Source organism: Lepidochelys olivacea (genome assembly GCF_965140295.1).
Source record: "Lepidochelys olivacea isolate rLepOli2 genome assembly, chromosome: 27".
Lineage (NCBI taxonomy): Eukaryota > Metazoa > Chordata > Testudines > Cheloniidae > Lepidochelys > Lepidochelys olivacea.
This window is the reverse complement of record NC_140437.1, coordinates 3,407,708-3,432,215: the sequence shown is the minus strand read 5'-3', so window position 1 is coordinate 3,432,215 and position 24,508 is coordinate 3,407,708. Positions and strand designations below refer to the sequence as shown.

Genomic DNA, 24,508 nt, shown 5'->3' with positions numbered 1-24,508 from the left:
CAGTCCTCGGGGCTGTGCCTTGATTGACAGCCTGGCTGTCTGGGGTCTTCACTTGGAATTGCCCACCCTGACAGTGCTCTTTCTGACCAGGATCCCTACAGTGGGCTGGGACCCATCTGTGGGGCTGTGATCCCTCCAGGTTGCACATGCCTCAGGGCTGACAAGGAGGTGTCAGGCCACGTGAGCTTCTCCAGGGAAGCTCCAGCAGGAGAAACGGGGGCGGCTCCTGGTCCTCTGGCTCCCTTCTGCCCCTTGTGGTAGCTTTCCTTGAGTTGGTGCAGTTATGCTGCGATCCAACCCTGCTCAGCACCGTCCCTGCAGTACGGCAGGGGGTTGTTCACACGCCTGTGGTCACTGCTCATAGGTCCCTCACTGAGCTCTGGAGCAGAGCTGTAAAGGGTGATCAATGGAAAAATCAAATCCAGGCAATTTCCTACCAGGTTCCCCACACTCAGCACGTTCTCAAACTCTTCGGTCATTGGGTAGTGCTCCATGGCCATGAACAGCGTGTTGAGCACAATGCAGATTGTGATCCCCAGGTCGACAAACGGGTCCATCACAATCAGCCGTACAAACGCCTTCAGCTTCAGCCAGAGGGGGCAGCAGTCCCAGACCAGGAATATCTGGGCGAATTTATACCACCAGGGTGGACACTTCTGGCGAGCTTCCTCTAGCTCTGAAAACAAGAGACAAAGACCCCATGTCATTGCCCATGTGCCTCCGGAGAAAAGTCACATGCTAAGTCAACAGACAGGAGCTTGGCTGAGGAGGCTTGATCCAGCCTAGCGCTGGCAACAAGACTAGTGCATTGGGCCACTAAGCATAGAGTGGGTGCAAAAGGGTGCCAAACTCTTTATTATGGTTGTGTAAAGGACCGTTTGGGACACACGGATGCGGTAGGTGTCACAAAGGTGTAACAGGAACACAGGCGTCTGCAGGACACAGGCATTGCCTTCGTCCTCAAGAATGTGTTCATTAGGCTGTATGCAAACCCACGGGCAGATGCCGGTCTGCTCCTGTCCGGGACATGACGTTTCTCACTGCAGCACAGCAAAGCAACTTGGTGGAGAAAAGTGTGGGAAACCGGCTTGGCTGGGCTGATATTCAAAAATGCAGCTGATCTAAGCTGGGGCTTTCAAATTAGCCGAGAGTTTGGTACCTGAATCCCACTGAAATGGTTATTTATATATTTAGTTGTATTACCGTAGCAACTAGGAGCTCCACTTCTGGCCCTGAAGCCTATTGTGCTATGTGCTGAACAAACAGATGGTCCCTGCCCTAATGTGCTTACAATCTGAGACATCCACTGCAATTGAGTGCCTAACTCCCTTGGGTCTCTTTGTAGATCCCAGCCCCAATTATTGTTGAACAGCTGCATCTCTGATGGAACAGATCCAGGGGAGATGCAGCTGATCCACTAAATCAAAGAGGACTAGAAAGGTCAAGGAGTCAATGAATAAACTATTCCTGGTCTATCAAACCTTTCCTGCTCTTCAGATCTTGGCTATCTTAATGAGGGCCTGCCCCCAGTGCAGCTGGGGTCAGCTGGAATGCCCAAGCTGACAGTCCCTATGCTGGATCAGCTTGCAGCTTTCATATTTGTGTTCACAGATGGGATTGGATAAAGGCTGGCGCCAAAGAGACATGTTATAGCCAGGAGGACAAATCAGTGAATGAATAGAGTGTGCTTTTATTTAGGAAGTCACAGAATCACTCCTGGCCCCACTTGACACAAAGACTGAATAGCATCTCTGGCTGGGTCGATAACGCAAATTGTTGCCAAGGAGTCTAGGGGACATCCTACTTGAGTTAAGAAAAATGTCCCATGTGGGCCCAGCCATGGAACCAGGCGACCAGGAGCTAAGAGATGAATCTGGGGTTTGAAGTGATATCATGACTGTTTGCAATCTCGCTTTTCTCATTTTATCATCTCTTTGGAATCCTGCAGTGTGCCCACAACCTGAGGAGCCCTGGCCACAGCCACCAAAATACACAACTTCTGCCTCAAAGGCCTTGGGCAACAAGCACTGTTCACAGGTTATCAGCAGGAATTGAAAGCACGCTTTTCATGTGGAGAGCATGCAACACTGTCACCTAGGAGCTACTCCTTGAGCAGCTACTTCGGGGACCAGGCACTAGAGGGGACTGGACCTATACTAAACAGTCCTACAATCTAAGACAAGCAGCAGACAAAGGATGGGGAAGAGGGGAACAGCACAGCATAGCTAGATTGGAGCTGGGGTAGCACTGAATTGTGTTGATAGCGAACCTTGTGGGGGGGAGAGGGGGGAAACGTTGGCACAAGAACTAAAGGGGAGAAAACTGGCTGGGAATAAATTTAGGCTAGAAATTAGAAGAAGGTTTCTAACCATCCAAGGAGGAAGGTTCTGGCACAGCCCCGCAGTGGGCACAGTGGGGGGAGCCAACCTCACTAGTTTTAAGATGGAGTTTGCTAAGTTTATGAGCAGAACGATATGACAGGTTGCGTGCAATAGTGAGGGCATGCACTTAGTGACCCGACAGGTCCCTTCCAATCCTATGTTCCTATTCTCTGGTTTATATTAAGCGACATTTGTCCTGAAAATCCTTTTTGCTTCTCAGAGCCTTTATGGATTTGACACTGATTGTCAGCGTTACAGTCAATCCATACAGAGCTCTCTGCTGCACGTGGGAGCATGTCCTCGGCTTGGCATTTTCGTGTTGAACAGTACCCAGCACAGCCCCTTCTTTATCAGGGCGGGAATCTACCTTCCATGGTGTTAGAGACCATGCTGACTGCGCTCTCTGCTCTCTGCTGGAGACCAGGCCCGTTTTGGCTGCCCGCTAGTAGGTGATCAGGATCAGACTTGTCTTGCTTATCCACAGGACTTGGCTACAAAAAGGAGAGCAGGTCATAATATGAGAACATGGGTCACAGGAGTCCATTAAACGCATTTAGAGTGAGGGCAGCATAATAATCACATGGGTCCTCATGGCACAGCCTGGGCTGTACTAAAAGGAAGAACTAGGCAGATAATAACCAGATGGGTCTGGGGCTACTGTGGGAAGCTCCTTAAACCATCAGATGACTCTATGGCTGCAGTAAAGGCAGGTCATTAGTCCCCTGAGGGATGTCCTAGGCTGAAAGCCGTATAAAAGGGAAGTGATTGGAGCTGGCCCATGAGCTGAGATCTGCAAAGCAGACTGTGGAGGGAAGGTTGTTTCCAACAGGTTCCTCGTCCCAAAGGGGCACAGAAGACTCTAAGGGAGTTGTATGTCTTCACTGAAGTTGGAAGTGTAATTCCCAGGGTGGGCAGACAGACAGGCCCTCGCTTTGATCGCGCTAGGGCACTAAACACGGCCGTGCAGTCGCCGCATTCTTTGGCACATACTTGGGCGGCAAGGCCCACCTACGGCTTGTAGCACCGCAGCTACTCTGCTATTTTTAGCACACTAGTTTGATCAGAGCTGGCACATATTTGTGAACGTGAGCTGGGACCTAGGCCTCCAGCTGCAACGCAGATGGAACTCACACACTCAGGGGCCCGCAAACAGGGTGCAGCAGGAAAAGCAGCCGACACGGGAGGGTAAGAAAATGTTGGTTAAAGTAGTTCCCACCGCCCTGTGAATTACACCTGGGGCCGGCGGGCTCCCTGGGGCTGGGACATCAGTTACACTGAGGCTCGCCCCTCTCCGCCATGTGCATCAGAGTGGGATTCTCTGTGAGTGGAAGGGAGTCAGGTGTGGTCCTCTTTCCCCCTCCCTCCCTGTGAACTGTTACACTCTCATTTCACCTGTGACAAGTGGACGGGGCTCCTGCTGAAATCAGCTCGATGGGAATCATTCTCATGAGCCCAAGAGCAGAGTTCAGCCCGTGGGTGTAGGAGAGTCACTGGGGCAAATTCACAGGCATCAGGCAGACTCTCAAAGAATCAGAGACTCAGACTGGAAGGGACCTTGAGAGGTCATCCCCTGCACTCAGTCCCCTGCACTCAGGGCAGGACTAAGGATTATCTAGACCATCCCTAACCTCTCCAGCTCCACTGGGGAAAAAGGGATGAGAAGCAGCTTGAGGCCCAGGCCCTTCCCCCACTCAGGGAATCCCCTCTGGCCCGAGGGACCTGGCCAAGATTGCAGGGGCCTGGGGACAGGACAGGGCATGGCTGGAGTGTTAGCCCCAGATGTTCTGCTGGGCTGTAACAGTCCATCACAGCCATTGCAGCAAGCAGAACAAGTTGGAGAAGGCCTCGGACTGTGGCTCCCAGCAGCCCCAGGACAGACAAGTCCAAACTCTCCCCACTTGGTCCCTCTGCTGGGCTCTGCAGCAGTGCAGAGATGAATACAGCGTGCCATGCACAGACAGCACCAGAGAAACGAAACATAACGAGTATATACTTCCTCAACTGTCGCTGAGCGCTCCAGCACGACCCTGGCAATGACTCGCCCGTTGCAGTCTTTGGATTTGCCTTGGTTGTCAGCTGCAGCTGGGGCAGAGTCCCCCGTCTTCTTGTCCACTGCACTGGTGCTCTGGGAGATGCCACTTGATTTACGGTCTTGTAACTGCAAAGAAACCAGAGACTTGTGTGGTGGGAGCTTCCTCAGTGGGACGCAGTGTGTGTGTTGTGGGGGAGGGGAGGGAATCTTTCTGCTGATATTGAGGCAATGGTTTGATGACCCATTTCTCTTTGCTTAATGCTTAGTCATTCCTCATGAAAATGGGTCAGGATGCACCTTGGAAGTGACACAGCCCATGTTGCCTGCCTGTCAACTCCACACGGGAAGGGACATGGGTAACAGCTACCAGAGTTATCTCCTTGGGGAAGGGAAATGGTGCAGCCTCTCCCACTGCTGACATGTCTTTTCTCCTCGGGGCCTCAGAGCTACCACTGTGGGCAAACAGTTCTCCCCTCTCAGCACATTCTCAGCTCAAAGCAAACCAAACTCAAAGCAGAGTGACCTAGACAAATTGGAGGATTGGGCCAAAAGAAATCTGATGAGGTTCAACAAGTTCAAGTGCAGAGTCCTGCACTTAGGACGGAAGAATCCCATGCACTGCTACAGGGTGGGGACTAACTGGCTAAGCGGCAGTTCTGCAGAAAAGGACCTGAGGATTACAGTGGATGAGAAGCTGGATATGAGTCAACAGTGTGCCCTTGTTGCCAAGAAGGCCAATGGCATATTTGGCTGAATTAGTAGGAGCATTGCCAGCAGATCAAGGGAAGTGATTATTCCCCTCTATTCGGCACTGGCGAGGCCACACCAGGAGTATTGTGTCCAGTTTTTGTCCCCCCACTACAGAAGGGATGTGGACAAACTGGAGAGAGTCCAGCAGAGGACAACGAAAACGATTAGGGGGCTGGGACACATGACTTACGAGGAGAAGTTAAGGGAACTGGGGTATTTAGTCTGTAGAAGAGAAGAGTGAGGGGGGATTTGATAGCAGCCTTCAACTACCTGAAGGGGGGTTCCAAAAAGGATGGAGCTCGGCTGTTCTCAGTGGTGGCAGATGACAGAACAAGAAGCAATGGTCTCAAGTTGCAGTGGGGGAGGCCTAGGTTGGATATTAGGAAACACTATTTCACTAGGAAGGTGATGAAGCACTGGAATGGGTTACCTAGGGAGGTGGAAGGAGACCAAAGCCCTGAGGTAAGTGGGGAAGTGGGATACTGGGAGAAAGCATGAGCAGGAGAGCTCAAGAGGGGAGAGCTCCTGCCTCATACTGAGAAATCGGGATGATCAGCGAGTTATCTTAAGTGCCTATACACAAATACAAGAAGCCTGGGAAACAAGCAGGGAGAACTGGAAGTCCTGGCACAGTCAAGGAATTATGATGTGATAGGAAAAAAAAGACTTGGTGGGATAACTCACATGACTGGAGTACTGTCATGGATGGATATAAATTGTTCAGGAAGGACAGGCAGGGCAGAAAAGCGGGGGGGGGGGGGGAGTTGCCTTGTATGTAAGAGAGCAGTATGACTGCTCAGAGCTCTGGTATAAAACTGCAGAAAAACCTGAGAGTCTCTGGATTAAGTTTAGAAGTGTGAGCAACAAGGGTGATGTCGTGGTGGGAGTCTGCTAGAGACCAGCAGACCAGGAGGATGACATAGACGAGGCTTTCTTCTGGCAATTAACGGAAGTTACTAGATCGCAGGCTCTGGTTCTCATGGGAGACTTCAATCACCCTGATATCTGCTGGGAGAGCAATACAGCGGTGCACAGACAATCCAAGAAGTTTTTGGAAAGTGTAGGGGACAATTTCCTGGTGCAAGTGCTGGAGGAACCAACTAGGGGCAGAACTCTTCTTGACCTGCTGCTCACAAACAGGGAAGAATTAGTAGGGGAAACAAAAGCGGATGGGAACCTGGGAGGCAGTGACCATGAGATGGTCGAGTTCAGGATCCTGACACAAGGAAGAAAGGAGAGCAGCAGAATACGGACTCTGGACTTCACAAAAGCAGATTTTGACTCCCTCCGGAAACTGGTGGGCAGGATCCCCTGGGACAATAAAATGAGGGGGAAAGGAGTCCAGGAGAGCTGGCTGTATTTTAAAGAATCCTTATTGAGGTTACAGGAACAAACCATCCCAATGTGTAGAAAAAATAGTAAATATGGCAGGTGACCAGCTTGGCTTAACAGTGAAATCCTTGCTGATCTTAAACACAAAAAAGAAGCTTACAAGAAGTGGAAGATTGGTCAAATGACCAGGGAGGAGTATAAAAATATTGCTCGGGCATGCAGGAGTGAAATCAGAAAGGCCAAATCACACCTGGAGTTGCAGCTAGCAAGAGATGTTAAGAGTAACAAGAAGGGTTTCTTCAGGTATGTTAGCAACAAGAAGAAAGTCAAGAAAAGTGCGGGCCCCTTACTGAATGAGGGAGTCAACCTAGTGACAGAGGATGTGGGAAAAGCTAATGTACTCAATGCTTTTTTTGCCTCTGTCTTCACGAACAAGGTCAGCTCCCAGACTGTTGCACGGGGCAGCACATTGGTGCCCTTGGCGCTTCTGCAACACAGCTAATAGTTAATGCCTGGAGGAGTAAGAGAGGGAGTGGATGAAGGGATGGGGTCACCGAGGGGAAGGGAAGATGAGGAAGGTGGGAGGGAGAGAGGCCCACCGGGCAGAAGAGTGAACTGAGCAAGTGGCAGTGGTAGGGGGAGGTGGGAAGTAACAGCCAACAGCAACACAGCAAATGAGACAAGAGATCCAGGCTGCAGGATCCTCAGCTGCAGCTAAGGAGCCCTTGACACAACAGAGGACAGGGGTTGCAAACGTGGCCTTAAGCCACCTCCCCGCCCCCAGGTCCTGGACCATTTCTTCAGTGTAAGATAGACCTGCCTGAGGGTCACTTAACTTGCACCTGCTGCAATGCCCGACAGCACCAGGATGTGGGGATGCCTCGGCCACACCCCTATTGCTCTGGCCACACATCCATGGCCAGCTGCAGGGAGCGGGGGCTTAGAAGCTGCTCAGGGCAGAGCAGCCACAGTGCAGCCAGTAAGGTTGCCAACCCTCTGGGATTGTCCTGGAGTCTCCAGAAATTAAAGATGAATCTTTAATGAAAGATTATGTCATGTGATGAAACCTCCAGGAACATATCCAACCAAAATTGGCAACCCCCAGCCCAGGATTGGAGCCCGAGAGGCTGCATTACAGAGCGGAGTGAAGGATGGTGCCAGAAGGCTGTGAAGGCCCTTCCCAGCTGCTACTCACGATGTGGGCAGGAAACTGAGGCTGCTGGGCCTGGTGCCCAGGGGTGGGTCCAATGGGGAGGTGGGAGGAGGTGGGACTGGACATCTCTAATTTACCTCCTTCAGGTCTGGCTGGCACTGGCTGCTTTGAGAAAGGAGGCATGAGGGCTTGGGGACTTCAGCCCAGCCCTGCAAGCTCCTCCCAGCTCCGGCAGGGAATGGCCACACAGAACTGCCAGGCTTCTTCTGATCCACATTTGCACCGCGTCCTCTGTCATGCGGGGGGCTCCTTAGCTTCAGTGGAGGACCCCGCAGCCTGGATCTCTTGTCTCACTTTCTGGGCTGACATTGGCTGTTAGTTCCCTGTAATCCCACCCCTCCCTACCACTGCCACTGGCTGACCTCGCTCTTCTGCCCAGTGGGCTTCTCCCCTCGGTGCCCCCTTACTTTGATCCTTCCCACCCAACCCCCTACACTTGGCAACCCGAGATGCAGTGTCCACTCTGGCACTAGTTTCAGCCCTGCCCTGTCGACCTGGTCCGAGCGGCTCGCACCCAGCTTCAGTACAGACCTAGACTCCGGCCCTACATTCTTAGTGCTCCCAATCCCCATGGCAGCCAGGCTGCCATAGGACTGACCAGTTTCTCTTGTTCCTCCTGATGCTTCTTCAGCTGTTCCAGGAGCTGCTGAAACTCTGCCTCTCTCTGCTGCTCCTCCAGCATGGTAGCATCGTTTTGCTCGGCGTAGGCCATTGCTACAACAGCCAGGATCAGGTTGATGAGGTAGAAGGAACCAAGGAATATAACCACCACAAAGAAGATCATGTATGTTTTCCCAGCGGCGCGAAGGGTCTGTGGAAAGAAGAGGCACATTCCATCACAGATGGTCAGACCACTAGTCTATTTACTCTCTAATTGCTAGGCTACCTTAGTGCCTCTTCCCAGTGATGGGTGTGGCTTTGAGTCACCTTCTCCTCACATAACTGAGAGGGCCTTACTCCCATCTAGCCTTCCCCTCATTGCTCGTGCTGTGGTGAGTGTCAGTGGGTTGTGAGTTATACTACAGTCCCCAGAGGCGTCAGCACAACAGGGCTCTCCTCCGGCGTGCGCACTGGGATGGCATGCATGGTGCTTCCACCCAGCAGAGGAGCCTGAGGGATTGCCGGGAATGAAAACCACAGATCCTCACGCTCCTGAGGGGCTGAGAAGCCGAACCTGGATCTGGACAGCAGACTCTGATCATCACAACAGGCTCATCCAAATGCCCCTGGCCCTGAGAGGTCTCAGACTCTCGGTACGGATACAAACTGGCAGGCCTTAGAACGTGAGTATACCTGTGCGATCTTGCCCTCTAGTGATGCCCCAACAGAGAAGATAGAGGACCTGCTATTCCCACCGGCTGTGAGTCCTCCTTCAGCGCCAGCCCCTGTCCCTGCAACTAAGGGCAAAGGTAGCAGTTCTAGCTCCCAATGTGCCTGGGAGGGGCTTATTTAGGGGATTGTGATTATGTCTGTTGTCAACTGTATCGTGTGGCCCAGCTCCATGGAAAATATGCCCCATTGCACTCAGCCGGGTGCTCCCTTCCAGCCCAGATGCTTTCGGATGAATATCAATAAGCAACAAGCTCCCACGTGCTTTACACTGAGTGACCAAGTGGCCAGAGGCACGTTTTAGATTTCCCAGCCCACAGATGGGCTGGACCCTCCATCACCACACAAAAAACAAGAGGAAATCAAAAAAAACCCACAATGACCTTTAATTCAAAGGACCCCTGCCACGTGTAGGGGGACGTGCAATCGAATGCAAGCTATTGCCTTTGCCAGTGGGAAAACCCAGATAAAAGGGAAGAAAGGGCTCACCAGCTGGAAGAGATTCTCCCAATAGTCCTGAGTCATGAGGCGGAAGAGAGAAAGGAAAGCCCAGCTAAATGTATCATAGCTGGTGTAGCCATAGTTCGGATTCCTTCCTGCTTTCATACACATGTATCCTTCAGGGCACTTCCTGCCAGTGGGAGCAGAGAGAAGAGGGTGTGTTAGTGTTAAATTCAGCCCCAGCCTGGCACAGGAAAGGTAAGCCAGGGCAAAAGTGAATTGAGTTTTATGTTCAGAAACTTGAGGAGGGTGCAAGGTGCGAACGGCCCAGTTTTACCTGCGCAACCCCAATGAAGCAAGTGGGCTGGCACAGGGGTGACTCAAGGCCAGATGGAGAAGCATTCAGTTCAGAGTCAGATCCTTATTGAATAGGCAACCCTGGACTATCACGTGATACAGAAGAGCTAATGCGTGTGAATGCTAAGGAGACCCCCTGTGTTTACCCCACCATGTACGATGTACAGGCCTGATGCTGGTGGTATACTGGAGGCAGCTGGTTTGCTGGAGTTTAAAAGTAAGAGGCAAGAGTTCTGTATCTTAAAAGTACTTGGTTCTGTCTGTCTGTCTGTCTGTCTGTCTCTCTCTCTCTCTCTCTCACACACACACACAGAGCAATACACATTTGCAGACAATTAAGCCAAGACTTTCAAAACTGGGTGCCGGGGAAATGGAGTCAGGGGGCAGGGGCTTGCCCCACCCCCCCACCTGACATGCCTGGGTTTGGGGCACGGTGTGGATCAGCAGGGGTGTTGGGCAGGTGGATCAGACGCGGGGGAGCCCATTTTTCTGGGCCAGCCCAATGGCCGGGGCCCCTGAGCACAGGCCCTGTTGGCCCAGTGGCTAATCCACCACTGCCTCAGACTCCCTAGTTCCCTCCCAAAATGTGGCGGCTCTAACTCTGTGTGGAAAAACTTGACTGTCCACCCCGGCCATTACAGGAAGTTTGAACAGCCACCAACAGATCCTGCTGACTTGACATTTCAATCTGCAAGGTCCCAGCAACTGAAGCCAGCAACACAGAGGAGATGCATTTGCAGAACTTGTCTTGCTTGCACTGTCACTCCTGTTTCAGGAAATGGTCAGAACTTCCATGAGACTCCAGTGGATGTCCCGGCAGCATTTTCTGGCCCACCAAAGAGCTAACGATGGAGCAGGAGGAGGACACAGATGTGGCTGATGCTGCTCACAACTCTTGGCGTAGCTGCTGCTGGAACAGGGCCACAAACGCGGACTGATGGGATCACATCACCATGCAGTTTGTAAGCAGCCTGCCCCGACCCTCCAGCATAAAGACATGCATGAGGCAGGCCACGCCAGCCCAGAAGCGGGTTATTATACCTGTCTGGAAGCTGGCTTCACCAGACTGCTATAGGGCCATTACTAACCTGCTTGGTGTTGGCACGTCGACTGGGGGTAACGTGGTGGGAGAGGTTTCTGAGGCAGTCAGGCGTGTGGCTTACTCCCAACGTGAAGTTATTGCTGACTTTGAGAGAATGGGGTTTCCAGACTGCACCAGGGCCGTTGACGAGACTCATGGGCCCACAGTTTGTCCTCAAGAAGCACGAGGACTTGAACGGCAAAGGGTACTTCTCCATTGGTATGCAGGCCCAAGTGGACCACAGATTCCAATGTATGGCTGCCAGCGTGGGCTGCACTAGGCAGGTTGTGATACCAGGGTTTTCCGCCTATGGGGGGGCTACATTCAAGGACAGGCTGGGACACTATTCCCACCAAATGACATTGTCATAAGTGGAGCTACTGTCTCCCCTGTTTTCTTGAGGACCCCATGTGCGCCCTTTTGCCTTGTCTAATCAGACTGTCCCCTGACCTTCGAGGCCCTGGCAAGAGGAGGTTGAATGACTCGCTCATCCGGCGTTGAATGCGCTTTTGGCAGATTGAACTCCCATTGGAGGTGTTTACAGACCAACCAGAAAGTGCTGGTGCTGGATGTACCTGGGCACCAGAAGTCAGGGATGCTGCGTGCGCCTGCGTGATGGGCTTGCCTGGACCAAGGGAAGAGGGAGAACAGCACCTGTATGAACGTGGTGAAGTTGGGGTGGATTGCCTTAGGGGGTCATTGCCATGCATTGTACTTATGAATGACGTGATCGCTTGTGACAGAGGAAGTGGGGGGTGTGGATTCCCAGTATGGATTGATGTACATAGCTGATCGATGTACAGATTGATGTAGATAACTGTGTTGGGAAATAGCGTTTGCATACAACTGCCCAACTGTCCCCTGATCATGTGGTTACCTTCATTATTTGAAATACACATTATGGGATGGGATGCAGGATGGTCAGAACATTTCTTAACAAAATAAAACCCTTTATTATTAAACATTTATTAGAAAAGAGCAGCTGCCATGAGGACCCCAAAACACGAGTAGCACCAAAACCTTTGAAAAAACCAGGAACAAAGTGCAAACAGTGAAACCATCCTCCAGACAGAAAGCCCCAACTGTTGCATGTCCCCTGGGTCCCCGCTCTCCTTTCCCTTCCTTCCTCTTTTGCTGCACACTTGGTGCCAGGGCAGCATCCACAGGGAGGAGTTCAGCCTGGAGGGCTGCATGGGGCACACTTGCCCTGTCCAGTGGCTGATAGGGTCCGATTGCATGGGCCATCCAGCCATGGAGCTGTCCCAGATGTTTCTGGATTGCAGCATGGGGTACCGAGGCGGGGTGCAGATAGTGGGTTGGGCAATGCAGTGGAAGCTGGGACTCTTGTGTCCATTAATGATAGCTGCTGCTCAAACAGCTCTTTCTGCTGAGCTCAGTCCTTCTCCCTCAGCCACCGGGCCTCTTCCAGGAACCACGGAGCAAGTGCTACCGTGCTGCAACCCTGTCCTTAAGCTGTGCAGCCAGCCTGAACTTTTCCTTTTGCCTCATGGCCTGCCTTCCTCTAGCCGCAGGTCCCTCTGTCTTTAGTCCTGGACCTACATGTTGGTCCTGTCCAGAACTTGAACTATATGTTCACCATGGAGCGGCCTGTGAAGGTATGGTGAACCGGGCCTCTGCTGTAGTGAGGGTGAGCTCTGGAGGTCCACAGCTCAGTGCAGGAGCACAGAAAAAATCCTCTTGGAATGTCAAAGACATAAAATGTTACTGAACTTCAGCTCATGGGGAGACGGATGCTTCGGGTAGCTGGAGCTGCCCTGGACACAGCCGGGTTAATCGCAGCAAGAGATGTGCACGGAGAATGGGGAGTTAAAACACAGCTGGTTTTTTTTCTAAAAACTGCAATCCACCTGGGGCTCTGGGGGAGGTCAGTGGCCACATCATACTACAGAAGCCTTGGCTTCATTTCAAGCATGCCACATTTTGGAGAACACAATAGTACCCGTGGCGCCCAGCTGGCCAAGAGTGTTGTTCCAAGCTGCCGGTGGGAAAGCACCACGGAAGCTACCAAAGTATTCAAACGTATAGCGACTGAACAGCACACATGTGAGTGGAATGGGCAGCTCAGCTACCACGGAGGCCCTGGAATATATGCCTTTCCCGAAATGGGACTGCCTATCTGGAGTTCCTGCTATGGGAAAAGTTAGCAGCTATCAGCACCCAGGATTGGGTCAAAAGTAACGAGGGAATGAACAGGATGCTGTGTTAGCATACACATGGCTCAGTGCTTCCCCAAGGCTTCCAACATAGCCTGTTATGACTGCATGCAAACACCCAGACCTGCACTGCCATCCCCCTTACATCACCCCCCCGGCACATTTCTGGACTGAATTCAAACCTCCAGTCGTATCTGGGAGAAATGATTTTGTCATCCATGGATGGCATGGGTTGCATTTAACAGAAATGGGTGAGATTTGAAAATGGATTACATTTCAACTGCCCCCGAGCCCCAGTTCACTCTTTGGGTGGCTGGTCACGCCGGTGGGGTGGGGTCAAGCAGTGTGCATACATGGAAGGCAGTTTAAGGTTGTTATTTTTAACAAACCAGAATGTCCTCAGAAAACATGCACTTTTCTAGTAAAACTTCACTTTTCATTGCTTGCTTTCCTGTTTGTATTACCTGAGTTCCATGTTGAATTCCATATGGTGGGAGGGAGGTGGGGGATGCCAATGTGCTGGCATGGTATCGGCCATTAGCGGATACAGGGTGTTACCCAGGGCTTGCATTGGTTCATGGTCTGGAAATCCCTCCCATTTCTAATTCCTATTTTAATAAACACAAAAATGGAGCCAGAAACTTACCAGCGGCTTCTGCCTCTTCACTTTCTGAGGCCAGTTCTGCAGCGGCCATTTCTCCAGGGTGGAGGGGAGCCTCAAAAAGCTCCTCTCTGCTCAGCCCCAGGATGTGCTGCAGCTGCTCCTGCGGCAGAGCCTCCTCTGGGGCCGGTTTTGTCAGCAGAGTCACTCTGTTGGCCTTCTTCGGCAACGCTGCTGGCTCCCCTCAGTTCCCATGTTGGACTCCGGGGCCAGCAAGTCACCATGCCAGCTGACCAGGTCATCCTGCACTGCCAGCGGCTCCGTGCTGGGGGCAGTACCTCCCAGAGCCCGGGCTTCAGCTCGGACCCAAATATCTACCCTGCAATCTCCTAGCCCCGCATCCCGAGCCAGACTCAGCTGGCCTGGCCAGCTGTGGGTGGTTTATTGCAGTGTAGTCATACGCAGAGTGGCCGGATTGTCAAGTGTTGAGAACTCAGCTCTTTCTACTGACTTCCTGGGAGCTGCTGGGTAGACAGGACGTTTGAAAATGTGGCCACTTACTTAGGTATCTAGTCAAGATTTATGACCAAGATTTTCGCAAGTGACTAGTGATTTGGGGTGCATCATCTTAGGGGTGCTCAATGTAAGGCACCCCCAAGGGGCTTGGTTTTCACAGGGCAGGTGTTCAACACTTCCTGACAATCAGGCCTTGTGGGGCTCTGGGCACAGACCCTCACTTTAGGCACCTAGGGCTGAAAACCTCAGCTCCAGCTCTTAGGAGGTGGCTACTAGTCCATTTGAGTCATTTCACAACAGCCAGTCGGGGAAAGATAGGAGACTTGACACAGCCGGGGCTGCGTGGGTAGAGCAAACATCCAGCTCTTCTAAGGCTAGAATTCACACCCATTGCCCCTCCCCACAAAAACAGTTTGTCAATCTCAGTATATTATAAAGCGAAAAGCCTGTGCTTGGAACAGGCCTGAGGCTAAGCTGTCTAGAAGAACCTCTGGGGAGCGACAGGGCGGAGGTGTTCTCCAGCACCAATGGCAGGAGGCAGAAGGAGGCTGCAACTGCCTATCTAGCTTGCATCTGGGGTTCCCCTTTCTCCCCATCATATTTCCCACCCCCCAGTCTGTGTATCATTTCCTGCGCTGCCCTGGGGGATCTGCATTCACCAACCAGGTGCACCTGCAGGGAGGGTGAACAGGATGGGCAGAGACCTGCAGTTTGGCCTATAGCTCTTCAGATACAGAAGCAGAGTCATCCCAGAGGACCCCTCAGGAATTAGCCCCCAGGCACTCCCAGCAGAACCTCCCACAGGGTCATTTCTCAGGGAGAGGTACAAATACGTCAGACTCCTTTTCCCTCCCAGTAAAGAGGGCATCCCCCTGGCAGTGGGGGCGCAGCTGGCTCCATCCCCGTGAGGAGTCAGCAACCAAGCCAGCACTCTGGTCACTGTTTAGCCAATGAGGCCCCGGAGAGGGCCTCGTTAAGGAGAGGAGGACTTGTGGCACCTTAGAGACTAACCAATTTATTTGAGCATAAGCTTTCCTGAGCTACAGCTCTCGGGAAAGCTTATGCTCAAATAAATTGGTTAGTCTCTAAGGTGCCACAAGTCTTCCTTTTCTTTTTGCGGATACAGACTAACACGGCTGCTACTCTGAAACCTGTCATTAAGAAGAGGAGCTCCTGACGACCAGATCAGATTGGGGCCGGGTAGATAATGAGCTAATTAGCCCATTAACAAGGAGCCTGGGTAAAAGAGCCCAGGAAGGAAGTGCAAGGGGGTGGGAAAGCAGAAGAGGGAGAGATACAAGGGTAGCTGGGGCCTGATGCAGGGAGATCTCTGTGTGGAGAGACTTTTTCTCATCCCCCATCCCTCTGGAGAAGGGCTAGTCAAGCTGAATGACTCTGTACATAGGATGGCTGGGCAAGGTGAAGCACTGTCAGTAAACTACATGGTGGTGTCTACAAAAGGAAGGTCTCTGAACGGTCTGCGTGAGAGCAAAGAAGATGGGAGCAGAGGGTTCCCTTCACAATTCCCAAAAGATTTGCGCCCAGACGTACAATGGGCATTTGTGCCCACAACCCTCTTCGCAAAACTCACACCAGTCACTTCTCGTTGCCTGGTCCGGCTGAGTGCTATCCTCAGACTAAGCCACGGCTGGCCTCTTTCCCTCCCCAGGGGCCGCCCAGGTCTGTTTGTGCCAGTCAGAACAGACCCCACTCACCCAGCATCGCTGCTGTTCCCGCAGAGCAGAGCATCCAGTGAGCCCTCCAGAAAGTAGAAATTCCCTTTGCAATTCAGGAAAAAAGCAAGAAGTGAGAATTGCAGACATTGCTTTGCACACGTTTGTTTATCTTTGCAATTTTTCAACAAATGGCTAATTGGATTGTGTCCCAGCACAAAGCATTCACCACAGCTATTGCTTCCTATATTTGCTATTCATAATGTGCTAATTTGCACAGGTGACCTTAGTCACACAGTTTTGTTTCACTTGCCCGACTGGCTGACTCCCAACCCAGTGACAGCTCTAGAGACAGCCAGTGACAGTGGCCAGCGTGAATGCTTGTGTGAACATGTGTTAACATTCCCTTTCATGCAAACCAAAGCTCACTGGTGTGAACGTTCATAGAAAGGGACTGAAAAGACTGGAGAAAGGCCAGTGTCATGGCTCTGCGGGTTTTCAGCTGAGTGAATTTTTGCACATGCCCTGCTGGGAAACTGTGGAAAATAACAAGCACTCTCAGGCCAGCACCAAACTGAGCCCACTACAAGTTCCTTTTCCCAGATGCTCCCATCCCAGTCAGCCCACACCTTCCTAAGACAGCCAACCCCAAAGGGTGCCGAGACCAGGAATGCATCAAACTCATTCCTCTTTGATGTTGCCAGTGACCCACTCACATGAGAACCACAGCAGCTGCTGAGACGCAGCAAAGAGGGAATTTCATTTCATTTACTGTCATGGGGAACCTGCCCTGGGGTCAGGCCCTTCTGGCGGGTGAGGATCAGCAGCCTGAGACACCTGCATAGAGAAGCAATGAGTACCCCACCTTGGGTGTTACCTGATTCGGACTTTGCCCTCTGAATGGCCTGGAGGGACCTATCTGGAGCCTGTTCTGTGCATCTCAATCGGTTATTCCTTCCCAGACCCCATGCTTTTATTTAACTAACCAGTGGAGTGTTGAAAAGCCACCCCCTATATGGCATTTCAGGCCAGGATGTGTTGTTCTGGTGTGAGCAGCTGTTAACCTGAATGCATGGCCAGAATGTGTCACTGCTGTTTGTATAGATCTCAGTCATTCGAGGATATTGACGTTAACTCCCCTGCTAAGGAGCCTTCCTGTGGTTAACCTCACAGCCACTTATGCCGTTGGAATAAAGCACCTCAGTCAGCATGTAACATGACTTGCCACTGAGTTCTGCTGAGGGCTCTAAACAAGATGTGAAACACTCCAGACAATACCCATCCCGCTGCAGCATTACTTGGCAGCAACAGGCTAACTAGCAGCTGGTTCTGCCTCTTGTATAACTGTGCCTGCACTGTAGAAGGACCCTGGATACGGAAGCAGTTTCAGAATTCTTTCTCCACCCTTGGTGTGTGGCTCCTTATTCAATAAAGGGTTCTGCCCTTTTGTTTTAAACATTTTCTTTTTTGCCAAAACATTTTGATTTTCTCATTTTCTTGTTTTGGACAAAAATATTCATTTATTATTTTTGGATTCCACCTCCAGCTTTTGATGTTTGTGGCCAATTTTGATTTGTCATTGGCTTAGTCACATGGTGTGAAATTTTCCAAGGATGGTGGACAGTCCTGGATGTTGATTTGCTAAAGAGAGGGGCTCTGAATGGTAGCAAGGAGTCAATCAGGTTGTTTACTTGGGTACATTTTAACAGCAGAGAAGAAGGCACATAAGTATTTACCTTCATCGCTGATGTACGAATCCCAGTCAAAAGTCCCATTACTCAACCCAGTTGTGTTGCTGGAGAGAGTTGAGTTAGCGAACATGTCATTGTCCATTCCGAAGATGTCCTCTTGCAAAGTGTCGTTTATAGGGGGTGGCCACCTGATGCATTTTTGCCGAAGGTTCCCCATGAACAACTGAAGGCCAACCAGTGCAAAAACACTCAGACAGAAGACGGTGAGAATCATGACGTCAGAGAGCTTCTTCACGGACTGTACCAAAGCTCCAACAATTGTCTTCAACCCTGAGGAGGGAGACATTATTATTGGTGTAGTTATTAATTTGTTAATCATCGATAATGTTCTAATGTTGCTATGGAGTTCATGCGTCCCATAAGAAAACCTGGATTTCAGTGTAAGGCAAGACCCCTTCCCATAAAAATTCACCCATCCGCGGTGCAATGCTATTATCCAAAGGGCTGGAAATAAAGCAGGGTGAAATGTTTCTGTCAACACTTTTTTTTCTGGCACAAAATGCAGATTTGGCAACACCAAAGTGTTTTGCAAATGGTTTCAGATAAAAAATGAAACAAAAAATAAAAAAAATGAAAACATTTTGTTTCAACATTTTTAAAATGAAATGCTTCAATTTTTCAGTTCAAAACTTTTTGTTTACAAATTTCCTTAGGTTTATATAACATTTTAAAACATTTTAAAATGGTCAAAATCAAACCATTTAGATTTTGTTAAAACAAAAAATCAGAAATGATTTTTTTTGACTATTCAGTTCACCAAAAATTTCAAAAAATGTCATTTTCGATTAGTCCTAAAACGTTTTTTTCCTGAGTTTTCAGAATTGCCAGTGAACTGGAAAATCCCTTATTCACAAAGCCTGTCAGTTCTTTCCTGACCCCGCCAGACACCAGCACACACCCTGACACAATAGCCCCACGCCATGTAATGAGGTCTGTTGCCCTGAGGTTTTGAATCACTCTGTGCCCACAAATGGTCCTTTTGATGTGCTAGATCACACAAAAGAACAGGTTTCAGAGTGGTAGCCGTGTTGGTCTGTATCAGCAAAAACAACGAGGAGTACTTGTAGTACCTTAGAGACACAAATTTATTTGGGCATAAGCTTTCATGGGCGGAAACCCACTTCATCAGATTCATGGAGTGGAAAATACAGTAGGAAGATAGATATACACAGTACATGAAAAGATGGGAGTTGCCTTACTAAGTGGGGGGTCAGTTCTAACGAGACAATTCAATTAAAGTGGGCTATTATCAACAGGAGGAAAAATCACTTTTGTAGTGGTAATCAGGGTGGCCCATATCAAACAGTTGACAAGAAGGTGTGAGTAACAGTAGGGGGAAATTAGCATGGGGAAATTAGTTTTTAGTTTTTGTAGTGACCCAGCCACTCCCAGTCTTTATTCAGGCCTAATTTGATGGTGTCCAGTTTGCAAATTAATTCCAGTTCTGCAGTTTCTCATTGAAGTCTGTTTTTGAAGTTTTTTTGTTGAAGAATTGCCACTTTTAAGCCTGTTATTGAGTGTCCAAACTAGACAGTCTCTATGCAAAAGAATAAATGGACACAAATCAGCTGTCAAGAATTATAACATTCAAAAACCAGTCGGAGAACACGTCAACCTCCCCGGACACTCAATAACAGACAGTTCCTCAACAAAAAAATGGAGAGGCCCTTGAGATGTGAAAATATTTATTCCCCTCGTGTGACAGCCAAACTAGTTATGGGATCAAGCCTCAGAATTCATCTCTGGAGCCCAAAACTGTCCCAAAGTACAGGAGTGCTTAGATCTGGCATTTGCTTTGGACCCATTTCATGTCCAAATATACATTGGGGATCAGTTTGTCCCAGTCGCCATGCCAATGTTTCCATCTGTTGAGGTAAAACGCCGATCCTTTAAGGACCTATCTACATGGTGAAACTGACTGGAACAGCAAGAGGAGAATAAACCACTCCAGAATAACGGTTGGCGTAGTGGAGACTCTAGACCAGATAAAGAGATCACATTCCAGATTAATTACTCTGCTTGGGAAGTGCATTGATTATCCTGGAATAAAAGTGACTTTCATTGCCTCCGCAGATCCCCCACCAGCAAGCCTGCTGGCCCTGTCATAGGCCTTGGCATCCATTCAAAGCTGTTAGCCATTTGGGGAGTGGGCACATGCCCATTTGACTCCCACATTGTGGAACTGAGGGAAGATGCAAACCCCAGTAATCCTATTCCTGTGCCGGGGCTTAGGGGAGTTGCTGTTTGGTTTTGCTTTTAACCCTTTGTCTGGTAGGGAGTTCACAGAGGGCTCCCTCCCGTTGTTGTATTTTGGCTGAGGAAGGACTACTCATGTGAGTAAAACAAATAGGTTTTAGCTGGCATTAGGTCCCCTCTGCCTTGGCAGGTGGTGAAAGAAGCCAGGGCACAAGAGTCTTCTTGTCCTGATGAAATATCCTCATAGCATCTTCGATCTGGTTACTCCTATGACGCCAGGAGACTCTCCTGGGTCTTTGCCCAGGGAATGTTAGGATCCATTGGACAAGGTTGCAGCCGCCCTTGCCCAAAGGGTTCTGCACTGTGCCAGCGAGGCAGCCTCCCCCATTGAACCTGAGCTCTTGGCGTGCTTCTACCTTATCAAAACATAGGGTTATGTGTGCTCAGGGTGTGGGCCCAACATCCGGCTCATATTGGGGCAAATAGCCAGGTAGTTTGAATTTACATATAACTTGGTGCCATCTAGAGGCTGGGATAAGGTGACCATCAGGAGTCCCAGACCAGATATATTTGCAAATGTGGCCTCTAAGGGTATGTCTACACTGCAGTTAGACACCCACGGCTGGCTGATGCAGGCTCGCAGGGCTCAGACTAGGAGGCTGTTTAATTGTGATGCTGATGTTTGGGCTCAGGCTGGAGCCTGGGCTCTAAGACACTGCGAGATAGCAGGGTCCCAGAGCTTGGGCTGCAGCCTGAGCCCGAATGTCTACACTGCAATTAAACAGCCCCTGAGCCCTGTGAGCCCATCAGCTGGCACAGGCCAGCCGTGGGCGTCTAATTGCACTGTAGACATACCCAACGCTGCCAGCCAAATGGTGGGCCTAGAATTACGTGCTCACCTCTTTGTGCTCGCAGCTGCACACTTTAAGTTTCCTAGCTTTCTGCCTGCACCCAGTTTTGGAGGCCAGGTTGAGACCTAGCTAAAATCAAGGCCAAGACGGCTAAGCACAAGTCTGCGTTCAATTAGGGTCATGATTATGCATGTCACAAACCCACCCCCCTCCCCTCAAACATGGAGATTAGGTTGAGGTCCTTTCCATAATTAAGTCCTTATAGTTTAGTCATTTTGGACTTATCTGAGTGCAGTAAAAATGCTAAATCCTGCTTCTCTTGTTCACATGAGTCAATCATACTTAGTTGGATAAGAACAGAAGAACATCATCACATAAGAATGGCCATACTGGGTCAGACCAATGGCTCAGCTAGGCCATCCTGTCTCTGACAGAGGCCAATGCCAGATGCTTCAGAGGGAATGAACAGAACAGGGCAATTTATCAAGTGATCCATCCCCTGTCACCCACTCCCAGCTTCTGGCAGTCAGAGGTTTAGGGACAACCAGAGCATGGGCTTGTGTCCCTGACCATTTTGGCTAATAGCCATTGAGGGACATATCCTCCATGAACTGACATTTTTTAAACTCAATTATGCTTTGGGCCTTCACAACATCTCCTGGCAATGAGTTACGCAGGTTGGCTTTGTATTAGTAGGATTTTATGTTTGTAGTTTCTATAATCTAGAATGAAGGATAAAGAATAAGATAATAATGTAGCATGTATCAAATGTATTGATGTATGATTTGACCATATCCTGCCAGCCACCCTTTTTGAGTAGCAGAAAGGAATGGCCTAATGTGCCATTGGTAGAGATGCATCAGCCAGAATTTCTTTACGTTTGGACTGATTTCAAGGCAGCAATAGACCTTTGAGGGTCACCGCTTTGTTGTAGGTTTAGCATTTTAAAATAAGTAAAAGAATGCTGTGATTGTTTTTCTTTTGAATTGCAATTTGATATTCCTGTTCAAAATGTTCTGTGTAAATTAATTCTGTTTTGTATGTCAATGAGGAATGTGTATTAAGAGATAAGTGTGAAGGCCATCACTAAACCAGATGTTCCAGGGAGAAACCGGAGACAGATGCAAGGGCGCCAGGAGGCTGCAACATGCCCCTATTGAAATGTCAGAGGAGGGCAGATTGACGACTCTAAAGATAGGTTTCAGAGTACAAAGATTCTAAAGATGAGACAGGCACCTATCAATGGGGACAGGATAGGTGTGATTAAAGCCAGCCTGGGGTAACTCCCTGAGAGACTTAATAAAAGAACAAGATAAAGGATGAGAATGACAATTTAAGAAATTGTCTGTGAGGGGAGGGCTCCTGCCTCATACTGAGAATGAGGGGTGATCAGCAGGTTATCTCAAGTGCTTATATACGAATATAAACAAAGCCTTGGAAACAAGCAGGGAGAACTGGAGGTCCTGGTGATGTCAAGGAATTATGACTTGATTGGAATAACAGAGACTTGGTGGGATAACTCACATGACTGGAGTACTGTCGTGGATGGTTATAAACTGTTCATGAAGGACAGGCAGGGCAGAAAAGGTGGGGGAGTAGCACTGTATGTAAGGGAGCAGTATGACTGTTCAGAGCTCCGGTACGATACTGCAGAAAAACCTGAGTGTCTCTGGATTAAGTTTAGAAGTGTGAGCAACAGGAGTGATGTAGTGGTGGGAGTCTACTATAGACCACTGGACCAGGGGGATGAGGTGGATGAGGCTTTCTTCCGGCAGCTCGCGGAAGCTACTAGATCGCATGCCCTGGTTCTCATGGGTGACTTTAATTTTCCTGATATCTGCTGGGAGAGCAGTACAGCTTTTGACACGGTCTCCCACAGTATTCTTGTCAGCAAGTTAAGGAAGTACGGGCTGGATGAATGCACTATAAGGTGGGTAAAAAGTTGGCTAGATTGTTGGGCTCAACAGGTAGTGATCAATGGCTCCATGTCTAGTTGGCAGCCGGTGTCAAGTGGAGTGCCCCAGGGGTCAGTCCTGGGGCCGGTTTTGTTCAATATCTTCATAAATGATCTGGAGGATGGTGTGGATTGCACTCTCAGCAAATTTGCGGATGATACTAAACTGGGAGGAGTGGTAGATATGCTGGAGGGCAGGGATAGGATACAGAGGGACCTAGACAAATTGGATGATTGGGCCAAAAGGAATCTGATGAGGTTCAATAAGGATAAGTGCAGGGTCCTGCACTTAGGACGGAAGAACCCAATGCACCGCTACAGACTAGGGACCGAATGGCTAGGCAGCAGTTCTGCGGAAAAGGACCTAGGGGTGACAGTGAACGAGAAGCTGGATATGAGCCAGCAGTGTGCCCTTGTTGCCAAGAAGGCCAATGGCATTTTGGGATGTATAAGTAGGGGCATAGCGAGCAGATCGAGGGACATGATCGTCCCCCTCTATTCGACATTGGTGAGGCCTCATCTGGAGTACTGTGTCCAGTTTTGGGCCCCACACTACAAGAAGGATGTGGATAAATTGGAGAGAGTCCAGCGAAGGGCAACAAAAATGATTAGGGGTGTGGAACACATGAGTTATGAGGAGAGGCTGAGGGAACTGGGATTGTTTAGTCTGCAGAAGAGAAGAATGAGGGGGGATTTGATAGCTGCTTTCAACTACCTGAGAGGTGGTTCCAGAGAGGATGGTTCTAGACTATTCTCAGTGGTGGAAGAGGACAGGACAAGGAGTAATGGTCTCAAGTTGCAGTGGGGGAGGTTTAGGTTGGATATTAGGAAAATCTTTTTCACTAGGAGGGCGGTGAAACACTGGAAAGCGTTGCCTAGGGAGGTGGTGGAATCTCCTTCCTTAGAAGTTTTTAAGGTCAGGCTTGACAAAGCCCTCGCTGGGATGATTTAATTGGGTATGGGTCCTGCTTTTGAGCAGGGGGTTGGACTAGATGACCTCCTGAGGTCCCTTCCAACCCTGATATTCTATGATTCTATGAAAACAAGCACTCGTCAAACAATTGATTACAGCATGATGGTGCAAAACTCACTGGTCCCAGTGAAGGAAAATCACTATATAAACAGGGGGCCTGGCCATGAAATTTTGGGTTCATGCTATCAAGACTTTCCCGGAGCATTGTGTCATGACCAATGGAACCTGGCTCCTCCCTATCTGTGATCAACCTAGTTGGCCACCAGATTGATCCCAACTCTGGACTGGTAACTATAACATCGACTGGCGGGACACTGTGTGTGTTTGTGGTGTGATTGAATGCATATGCTAATTGTTGTATCTTCAATAAATGTGGCACATTGCCTTTTCCCCTGAAAAAGATCCTGTTGTGCTTCTTATAAGCATAACATTTTTAGTGGAGAATGTGTTGTGTGACGTAGTACTTCCTTTTGTTTTTTTAAAACCTGCTGCCTGTTAATTTCATTGGGTGACCCCTGGTCCTTGTGCTATGTGAGAAGATAAATAACATGTCCCTATTCACTGTCTCCACACCAGTCATGATTTTATAGACCTCTATCATCTCCCCCCTTAGTCGGCTTTTTTCCAAGCTGAACAGTCCCAGTCTTAATAATCTCTCCTCATGAATAGCCCCACTGAATGAATGGGACCCACTCACATGTGTAAAAACCAGCAGGATTTGACCCTAAAGGCTACATCTACACTTGGAGCTAGGGGTGTGACCCCCGCTCATGCCGACACTCTTGTGCTAGCTCTTATCAAGCTAGTGTGCTAAAAACAGTAGTGTAGCCGCGGTAGCCCAGGCAGCGGCAAGCGGTGGCCTAGCTTAGCCACCGCCAACACACGCCTAGGGGGTCCAGGCAG

The 24,508-nt window shown here is 49.7% G+C and overlaps 1 protein-coding gene across 1 annotated transcript in view; it reads right to left on the bottom strand.

Moving 5' to 3' along the window:
* SCN4A (sodium voltage-gated channel alpha subunit 4) overlaps window positions 1–24,508 on the bottom strand; it is a gene marked incomplete at its 3' end in the record, with an annotated part of 108,403 nt that overhangs the window by 62,706 nt on the left and 21,189 nt on the right. The window contains exons 6-12 of the mRNA XM_084615486.1: window positions 17,617–17,901; window positions 15,923–15,986; window positions 9,527–9,668; window positions 8,307–8,519; window positions 4,375–4,539; window positions 2,749–2,872; window positions 438–676 (exon numbers count right to left, since the gene is read on the bottom strand). Coding sequence (XP_084471612.1) covers window positions 438–676; window positions 2,749–2,872; window positions 4,375–4,539; window positions 8,307–8,519; window positions 9,527–9,668; window positions 15,923–15,986; window positions 17,617–17,901 — 1,232 coding nt within the window. The remainder of the gene's footprint in view (window positions 1–437; window positions 677–2,748; window positions 2,873–4,374; window positions 4,540–8,306; window positions 8,520–9,526; window positions 9,669–15,922; window positions 15,987–17,616; window positions 17,902–24,508) is intronic.